At 38.0% G+C, this 10,620-nt stretch overlaps 1 protein-coding gene across 4 annotated transcripts in view; it reads left to right on the forward strand.

Annotated features, from left to right (window-relative positions):
• The window catches only part of LOC126278465 (very low-density lipoprotein receptor-like), a 150,725-nt gene extending 141,143 nt beyond the window's left edge, over window positions 1-9,582 (forward strand). For all 4 annotated transcript variants that reach the window (XM_049978605.1, XM_049978607.1, XM_049978606.1 and 1 more), the window contains 3 exons: window positions 542-680; window positions 2,404-2,513; window positions 8,600-9,582. In XM_049978605.1, the coding sequence (XP_049834562.1) occupies window positions 542-680; window positions 2,404-2,513; window positions 8,600-8,815 (465 nt within the window). In that variant the 3' untranslated portion in view covers window positions 8,816-9,582. The remainder of the gene's footprint in view (window positions 1-541; window positions 681-2,403; window positions 2,514-8,599) is intronic.
• Window positions 9,583-10,620: the final 1,038 nt, after the last annotated feature.

A 10,620-nucleotide genomic window follows, 5' to 3' on the forward strand; every position in this document is an offset into this window, starting at 1 on the left:
AGTTGAAGAACATTTATCCCAAAATAAAATAACCAGTTTTTAGTGTAAAGCTTATTGTTGACATTAATTATCAGCATTCAACACTATCAAGTGATCAGTTAATTTTTTCTTAAGTAACACTGTGAATATTATGTAACTTAACATTGGGAAGAGTGTAGGCAGTTCATGGCAGCTGGGACAATATCTCCATGCATGGTTATATGTCTGTATTTGTAAAGTGACTGTCAACAACTCAGTGTCTCAACTATTCTATGAATCACCTTAGCTCTCTCCATTATATATAGTTCACCAAGGACTTTCCACTATCATATCTATAAGTAAGCATATGGAATTTAAAAATGTTAACAATATAATTGAATGTTTCTCATAGTTTCTGAAGAGACATTTGATCAGAAAGGCATCCTCAATTTCTGTTGTAATCTTCACATCAAATTTTAGATAATAGACATTGTTGGTGTGTTAAATCACAACTGCAGTTACAGTTAAGGGAAGGCTACAATAACAAAAGTATAAACATTTTTGCTTGTGACTTGCCTTGCAGAAAGATTGTGGTGATGCATTTCGTTGTGGTTCTGGCCATTGCCTGCCTAAGGAATGGGTCTGTGATGGCAATGTTGACTGTGTTGATGGATCTGATGAAGATGGTTGCCATAAAATTTCTGAACCAGATGAGACCCAAGGTATGTCTTTGAAGTGATGGGTAATATACTACAGTGTGGTTTTGTTTTATTCATTAGTTCTTCAGCTTGTTTGATCCCCTATTCCAGTTCCTCCTGTCTTGTGCTAATCCATTGATGTTCATGTATGTGCTGTTCTGAACAATAAGTTTTAAATAATAAAAAATATTTCTAGGATAGTTTTACATACTTTTATGGGTCTCTATTGGCAGTTTAAAATAATTTCACCTCCTGGCCACAAATCTGTCTCATAATTTTATACCTTATAATTCTGTTTCATTAGTGGCTCTCTTACTGCCAAATTAACTAATTTTGAATGCTCTTTGCATATGTTCCCCATTCTCTTAACTTTTCCGTTAATACAATGAGGCATTTCCAAACACACTTCTCTCCTGAACTTTCCTTTCCAATATGTCTTCATTTTCTATTTTGCCTGCAAACATAAGTTTGTACATCTTTTGTAGCTCCACTGTTATGAAAAGGAAAGTTGCTACTCATCATGCGGAGATGCTGAGTCGCAGATAGGCACATCAAAAAGACTGTCACAGTGTAAGCTTTAGGCCAACACAGCCTTTGTCAAAAGTAGACAACAGACACACACATGACTGCAGCCTCTTGTAGCTGAAGCCACACATATGCCACATGAGTGTGGCTTCAGCAGCCTGATGCTGCAGTAACGCGTGTGTGTTGCATTTATTTCTGTGTGTGTGTGTGTGTGTGTGTGTGTGTGTGTGTGTGTATTTTTAACAAAGGCCTTGTTGGACAAAAGCTTATACTGTGACAGTCTTTTTGTTGTGCCTGTGTGGGACTCAGCATCTCCGCTGTATGGCGAGGAGCAACTTTTTCCACAGGCTTCCAGTTTATTCAACATTTTTTCCATGGTTCATGTTTCACTTCCATTTTTATTTTTCTCTTATTCTACTGTTTCTTCCTCAAGTTAGATATTTAGCAAGTAGCTGTTACATTTTATGCTACTGTCTTGTAAACCGAAGCATTGTCACAAGTGAGAAGATGACCATTATGTTCTTTTTGTTTAAAAAATGTATATTCAACTGAAAAAAATATTGTATTTTCATATATAGGCCACAACAAAACTGAACTTCATTTGTACTGCTCTTTATCTTTGTCATATTTTTTAATAATTTTTCTTTCAAGTCCTCCTAGTCAGGATAGGTGTCATTTGAAAGCAGTACTATTAGCATCTGTTCCTTTTGTGATGAACCTTTTTCTTTGTTTCCCTGCATTATTTAGTATAATTGTCAGATAGCAGTGACAATAATCAGCCGTACTGCCAAATTTCTTTCTTAACATGAAATAGTCTTTCTTGGTTTTCTACACTTACAAAAATACTTAAAGTAGAAGTCTTGTTATTACTCAAGATTCAGTGGTTCAGTTATTTACCTATAATCAATTTCTATAGGATTTCTGGACTCAAAGAAATCAGCACAAATAGCTTGAAAAGTCAATTCAAACATTGAAATAAAATAAATGTCTATGGCAGACAAAGAACTTTTCACCATCTTCTCATTTACAATGTATACTCCTCATAACCTCTCACAACTTTTGTTTATCATCACTGTCTCATACAGCATATTTAATACTTTTAAATCTCAAGTTGTGTTTCTGAAATGAGGATAAATGAAAGCGATAACATTACAGTGAAAACACATATAAAATATTTTTTATTCTATAACATTTTGATTAAGATCACATATGCTTTTAACAGACACACTCAGACGATCAAGGAAGGATGTTGGAATGGACCGTCTTATGGAAATACAGCTGGAAATTGCCAAACAGGAACGCTTCAATCAACAACATCTATATCAACTCAAGGCAAGTAAAATAAATGTTGAAGTCATATTATGTCTCAATAGTTCAGACAATATCTCACTCTTATGACAAATTTAAACAATAATTTGAACATAACAGCACAAAGTCAAGTCTGAAATATAACACCCATGGGAAGAAGCTATTTCTCAGCTTACAGATTCAGTTGAAGCCAGTCACATCATTTTATAAATAAGGAGTTCCTCTCAAAGCAGAGTACAGAGAAACCTGTTGAGGACATGAAGAAATCATATGGAGATGGAAAAGAAATAAAAATATCAGACTGAGAAAGTGTAAGAAAAGAGGTAGTGCAAATAAAAAGAGAACAGAAATGGCTTGATGAGAAAGCCCTGGTATGAGGCAGGATTAGTAATAAGAACTTATCAGATCAAAGCATGGTTTATAGAACAGGGTTGACAATGGCGTGCAAGAGTGCATGTGTGCACAATGTGCTGCAAGCATGCAGTCTGAGGCTCGGCCTGTCTCAGTATGATTCATCTTCGCTCACAACTGCTTGGTGCTGCTTAACATTTCATGTAACAGTGCGATGTGACTGTTTCTTCTGGCATTTGACGTGGCATATTTTAGTCAGCATAATTGTCTTTGGCTGTGCAGAATCATGGTTTTATCCTTCACTGTTTGTATTCCATATAACGGAGCTTCACAGGTCCAGTGGCTGTTTGCACAAAAAGAGAAAGAAGCAGTCTGGTGATCTACTGTCACAAGTGTTTGAAAATTAATGGGTAACACAGAAGAGAATGATGAGACTTCTCTATCTATTATGCTGTTGCGAAGTTGATGGGTGCTGCAATTTTGCTATGGGTCGGCACTATAACACCATGCAGAAATAAATTAAACATTTAGTTGATGATGAAAGAGCAAAAAATTACAATGATCAACAGATGATTTGTATGGGATTCATTGTTTTCTACATCAAGAAGCAGTTAGTGCTAAATTTGCAGGCACGGAGCATTTAATAAAATTAGTGGCAGAAATAGTAAATTCTCTGAAGTTGTATGCACTATACCATCAGTTGCAGCAGTTTTTGATGGAATTAAATGAAGAGTATGGAGACATTATACGTTACTGTGGAGTGAGACATTGTATGTTACTGTGGAGTATGTTAGTTAAGTTAGAGGGTATGCCCAAAACAATTTTTCAAAGGAAGATCCATTATTGTAAAATTAATTACGGAAAAACGAGAGCAAGAATGAAAATTAGAACGTCTGAAATGGATTGCAAACTCACATTTTGAGTAAACTTTACTGCACACTGTCCACAGTAAGATGGTGGTAGGTGAATGCAGTTCTTGAACATGGAATCAGTTAGTTGACATTCATAAGCAGCTGTAAATTACCCACTCTACTGTCAAATGATTGGAATCTGCTGTGTATTGATGTGTTAGAAGAGATACCAAAAGTCATGTACTGGTACCTTAGGTAGCAAAGTTACCTCTATCCTGTGCATCCTGTCTCCTCTGCAAGAAGTACAGGATCTTTTATTACTCGCCCACTTGACTGTGAGTGGCGTGTCAATGGTATATCAAGATGTCCTGTACAGGTTAGACAGGGACCAGGGAGGAATCGGGCTTTATACCAGTACCCTTAACCAACAAGTTTGAGGTGTTGTCTTCCACTAAAAGTGAAACATAGCCAGTGGGACTCACTTAACATGTTGGAAAACCTGTTTTGTCCTGTGTCAAGAGGAGGGAATGTAAAAGGGTAGGGGTCTAGTAATCATTGGCAGCCCAAATGTATGGCAAACAATGGTATCCCTTAGGGAAACAGTAGCAAGGACAGGAAGGAACACCAGATGCGCTCAAAGTGTATGCCTGGAGGCCTCATTCAACATGTTAAAAGAGGCTATTCTGGCAGCCATTGAGGCAACAGGGTGCAACCGACAGCAGATTGTGATGCACATTGGAACAAACAATACCTGTTGTGTCCGAGGTCATAAGTGGATTTGGATAATTCCATTGACTGGCAGAGAAGGTTGAGAAGACCAGTCTTTCACACAGAGCTTTAACAAAGCTCACAATTTGCAGCATTGTCCCTGGAACTGATCATACTCCTGTGGAAGGACTGAATCATATACTTCAAAGATTCTGTGACATAGTGGACATGTGCCTTAGTGTTGAGCACTGTAGGTTTTCCCAAAGTGGGTCAGGTGTGCATTACACATTAGAGGCTGCTACCCCTGCAGCTGACTGTATGTGGGGTGCACACAAGGGTATTTTTTATTAGTCGACTTTCCATCCAGTTCAGTCCAGATAATGACAGCTGTAGGAGACCCAAAAGTTTAAGTGTAAGATCCAAAAGAATGCCCCACACAGGCAAGAGTATTAAAATCAGAGTATGAGGTCCATTCAAATGAAACCTGGTCAGTGTGTCTACCTTTGCCTTACATTTAATGTGGCACCACGTAACTAAAGTAATGGTGGCACCACTATTGGTAGAGAGACGGACGCACACACACCATTTGATGTTGCATAGCACCAGTATGATTTCCCGCTGAAGAGAAGGTGGTCACACAAGTTATCGTTCACTATCGAACATGCAGGAGATTAAGCAGGAAAAATGAGTAGTGATTCGAATTTATGCTTAGCATTGTCCAGCCAATTTACAGAACCATTGAGTCAAAATGTTGAGGCATCTTGTCCAGTGGCATTATCCTCCTGCATGATAATGCCTGCCCACACACGCCAATGCGGTGAAGACGACATTGCAATAGTTTTGGTGGGAAACGCTGGAACATCCACCATACAGTCCTGACCTTTCACCATGTGACTTCCATGTGTTTGGACCTCTAAAACAAGCTATTCACGGACATCGATTCACAACAGATGACAAAGGGTGTGACTGGGTCCAGGCCTGGAGCTGACAGCAGTGTACTAGCTTCTTGAAGGACTGAATTGACTGGCTAGAGTCGCAATGGGATTAATGTGCCAACAGTTTTGGTGACTATTTTTGAGTATATGTACTGTGTATAACTACATTTTTGAGTTAATAAAATCATTGCGGTTGCTTTACACTAGTGACTGGGTTTCATTTGAATGTCCCTTATAGTTAACTGCCGAAGCATTCACAAAAAAGTGCTGGAGTCTGAAGCACTACTGGAAAGCAGTGAAACTCACAGAATACTAGGTACAGAAGCTGGTTGAAACCTGACGTTGATAGCAGTGTGATTTTTTGGGAAAACTTTAAATGTAAATTGAAAGGATAGTATAATGGGAAATGGAGGTGGCGTTGTGTATTTGTCACAGTAGACAATAAACTCAAATCCACTCAGATAGAAATTGAATGTGCATGTTTTCTGGGCAAAGTTCAGCATCAGGGGTGGGCATAATTGGATCCTTCTATTGCCCATCAGACTCATCTCCTGAAGTAACTGAGAACCTTAGAGAAAACCTCAGTTCACTTGTACATACGTCACACTATGATCATCGACGGAGATGTCAGTCATCCAGCAATCCGTTGGTAAAATTGCTGTTCTGTTAGTGGCAGGTGTGACAAGGCATCCTGTGAAATATTACAAAAGGTCCTCTCTGAAAACTAGTAGCACAGATAGTCCAGAACCCCACTCATGATGGAAATATATTAGATGTAATGGTAACAAATAGACCTGACCTCTCTGATGATGTCCATACTGAAACTGGTATCAGTGACCATGAGGCAGTTTTGGCAACAATGATTACCAAAGTATAAAGGACAACGGAAACAGTTGAAAGATATATATGTTCATTACACTAGATAAAATAAGTAGTAGAGTCATATCTCAATCAGGAACCTGGAACTTTCAGCACAGTATAGAAACATGTACAGGAACTATGGCTCAAGTTTAAGAGAATAGTTGACTATGCACTCATTAGTATATACCCAGTAAAACTGTTCATAATGGGAGGGACCGTCCATGGTATATAGTCACCGAAAAGAAACTTCTAAAGAAACAGAGACTACTGCATTATAGGTGTAAAACAGAAATCTAAAACTATATGGCCGGATGAGGATTTGAGCTGTCATCCTCCTGAATGAGAGTCCAGTGTGCTAACCACTGCACCACATTGCTCTGTACTAAAAAGATGAGTGAAATAAGTGTTAGTGTCAGTGTTGTTGACAAACAGCTGAAATCATTAAAATTGTACAAAGCTCCAAGGCCCATGAAATTTGTGACTGGCATGAGAATTTCTTGGTAGAGAAAAAGAAGCATGTCACTTTGGATGGAGAGTCATTGTCAAATGTAGAAGTAATTTCGGGTGTGCCCCAGGGAAGTGTATTGGGACCCTTGCTGTTCATGTTATTAATGACCTAGTGGACCATGTTAATAGTAATCTCAGACTTCTTGCATTACACAATGATTCAGTTCTACAATGAAATGCTGTCTGAAAGAAGTTGCACAAATATTCCATTGACTCTTAATAAGATTCCAAAGTGGTGTGAAGATTGGCAACTTACTTTAAATGTCCAGAAACTTCACAAAATCAAAAAAAGCATGATGTCATGACTGTAATATCAATGAGTTACAGTTGGAATCGGCCAGCTCATACGCATACCTCGGTGTAACACTTTTTGGGATATGAAATACAATGGTCACACAGTCTCAGTCATGGGTGAAGCAACTGATAGATTTCACTTTATTGGTAGAATACCAGGGAATTGCAGTCAGTCTACAAAGGAGATCACTTACGAATCACTCCTGCAACCCATTCTGGAATATTGCTAAAGTGTGTGGGATTCCTACCAAATAGGACTAACAGGGGATATTGAACATAAACACAGAAGAGCAACACTAATGGCCACAGAGATGCTGAAGAAACTGAGCTGGCAGTTTCTAGAAGAAAGATGTAAACTATCCTAAGAAAGCCTACTTACAAAGTTTCAAGAAGTGGCTTTAAATTGTGACTCTAGGAATACACTACAACCCTGTACATATCATTCCCGCAGGGACTGTGAGGACAACATTAGATTAAGTACAGCATGCAAAAACGCATCTAGTCAATAATTCTTCCCACACTCCATATATGAATCGAACTGGAAGAAACCCTAATAACTGGTATAATGGGATGTATCTCTGCTATATGCTTTCCACTAGTCTGCAGAGCATAGATGTAGATATTTCCTCATTTTAAAATGATACTCAATGAGTGTCTTTTTCCCACATTGACAACTGTCAGATCTTCAAGTGAGGAGTCAGAATCTCTCATCTCTGTGACGTTACAGTGAGTAGCCAATTCACTGTCTTCAAGCAGCACTGATGGCACAAGCTATTCCTGCCGAGACTATTATCATCATATCCTGCAAACACAGTTCCACTGCAGCTGCTGCTTGATGCAAGGGGTGAGAATTACGGAAAAGTTTCTGGGAATGGAGAGCAAGGAACCTGATTTTGGAGCCCAGTATTCAATAAATTTTACTTCAATGGAAGCAGGTTTTAGAATCCATGTGATAGTGGGTAGATTTGTCCACATAAACATACATTATTTATTGCTAGAAAACACTTGTAGTAAGCCTGGCACATTCTGATTAGGAATCTGTTATCCACTTCAATAGGTCATAGCTGCAGTGAGTTACATATTATCGTGGTGGAGCATTTAAGTGGACAATGTTACACACGCAAACAAGATAAGCGATGGATAATATGTGAGAGTTACGGTATGGGGGAGGGGGTAGAAGGAAAGATGTTGCACATATACTAACCCTCACTAATTATTGTACGAGCAGCTCTCCTGGAAAGAAATTTATGTTAGATTTCTGATTTGATTATTTACAGTGATATAAACATGAAAATGCAGTAACAACACTAATTTTGTAGGAAAAAAAACACAATATTGTAGCACTGCTTTAAACTATATTTTTTACTGTCTGTGACATAGAGTGGTGATCGAAAGATTTCAGTTTTGCACCTAATCATTAAACACTGCTTGACATAACAGCTCTTTGCACTCATCAAATTTGAAAATAAGCATTGCAAAAAACTGAAACCCCACTGCAATCTGTGTAAACAAACAACAGGCAGACAAGTACCAAATTCCTAGTACTTTTATAGTTTTTGTAAGACTCCATACAGTGTTGTTTGATTTGACTTTGCTGATGCAGGTGGAAGAACTGTCAACACGTAATGAAGCAGCTCGTGCGGAACTGAAGGCAGCACAGGTCTGGAGGGATGCAATGATTGAGCGCCTGGAGCAGCAGCGCAAGGAGCACAGGCTGTCGTTGGTTTCTCTTGAAAGAAGTAAACCTGAAACAGGACTAAATCACACTGCAACAGAAGTTCCCCCTCAGAGTACTGCAGCATCAGTAGAAACGGTATAGCAGCTGCTGTGACATTGTTATGAATTGAACATCATCGTGCCGCACAACAAAACTTACTGAGACAGAACATGCAAAGTCTCACCAGAATACAATGTGCGCCAGATCTATTTTGTGGACGCGATAGACAAAAAAGACTATTCTCACCTGTTGTGGTCATGATAAGCAGTTGATAAAACATTATTGTCATTGTATGATATCCATCTGTTGCTTATCTCTTTTGTCCATATTGTCCTTTGTGCTTCCTTCCATTTCATCTTCCCACCTATATTTTTCTTTTTCCTTGCTAACGTGTGAGGAACACATTCACAATTCATGTCTGATTTCATGTAACCAATGACCTTTTACTTTCATTGTATATTACAGTCTTTATATCAATGTATCTTTAATTTATGGCATCGTCCCTTGACTTCTGTGTTTATATATTTTTGTAAACAGTCTTCAGTGCCTCTCTTGTACAAAATATAATAAGTAAGCACTAAGTGCATATTATTGTATTTTATACTGTATATTATTGTTATGTGTTGAATTATAACCCACACCACCTGTCGCAAAGGAAAGCTTAAGTGGATGATTGATGCTGATAATGATCTTGAAAAAGTTGGTTAAGTTTTTTGAGAAACCGAGGACTTGCCTAAATGCCTCTGATTGCTGTGAAAACTTGTGAGAACTATGACACTATAGTTTCAATTCCATATGTTCACCATTGTGAGTATGTATGTAAAATATATAAGAAAACTTCACAAAGTAAAAGTTGTGTGACTTCTGTACATCAATTTGTTTTATTTTACTCAACATGACACTATTGCTAGTTTATTTATTTATTGTGTAACATACAACTGAAAACAAGTTGACAGTATGAAAACATTACACAAACTGAATACAAATACTTCTTTTTACACTAAACAGACAAAAAGTACTTATTTGTATTAGTAAATTTATATGCGTTTAAGTGTCAGCTACACAATCATAGATCAGGCATTTAGTTCGTAATCATTCATAGGTGTTTTGTCTGTTACTTATACTTCTCTGATCCCTGGCTATGTTTATCAGCAAATTATTATTGTTACCTACATGCCCTACTGTTGGTCAGCAGTGATCTCTTCTTATACACTTAGTTATTGCATTATAGTATAATTGGATAGATAAAAAATATGCCCACAAAGTGATGGAAGGAAAAAATACACAGAAAAGTTCAGGAAATGTGCGAGATTTCAGTGCCAGTAGCTCTTGGAGGGGAAGGAAGAGCGCTGAAGAAAAAAGGACTACCGAGGTTTAGAAAATGAGCAGAATTATGGAAAAGTTGTGCAGAATCCTCGATCAGGAAAGACTTACCAGACAGACTGAGAGGGAAAGATTGATTGTCAGGGACTGTACAAGGTAAGATTTGAAAACCTGAGAGATTAAAGGTGGAAGGTAGACAGAGTAATGACAAAACATCATGCAACAGTTAATAAGATCAGAAAGGTAAGTGCATTACACATGGTAGACATGTGAAGTGGGAGAGAAATTAAAGGTGTATAAAACTAAAAGGGAGCAAAAAAAGGAATAGTTACTCAAAGGAAAGGCTGACACTGAAGAAATTAACATAAATTAGCGCCAGGGGAGTGGCGAGAACCAAGGGCACTCTTTTAACACCAGTTCCCATCTTTGTAGTTATGAAAAACTGTTGCCATGGGTGAGAATTCAGATGGCATGTGTGGTGAAACAGCCATTAAGGTCACAAGTGCCATGTTGTAGAGCATGCCCTGCAAAAGGATATTATGTAATAATTTTTTTTTAAATGCGGGGTCACAGTCGTAATATAT

The sequence above is a fragment of the Schistocerca gregaria genome, chromosome 6, assembly GCF_023897955.1.
Source record: "Schistocerca gregaria isolate iqSchGreg1 chromosome 6, iqSchGreg1.2, whole genome shotgun sequence".
NCBI classification, from domain to species: domain Eukaryota; kingdom Metazoa; phylum Arthropoda; class Insecta; order Orthoptera; family Acrididae; genus Schistocerca; species Schistocerca gregaria.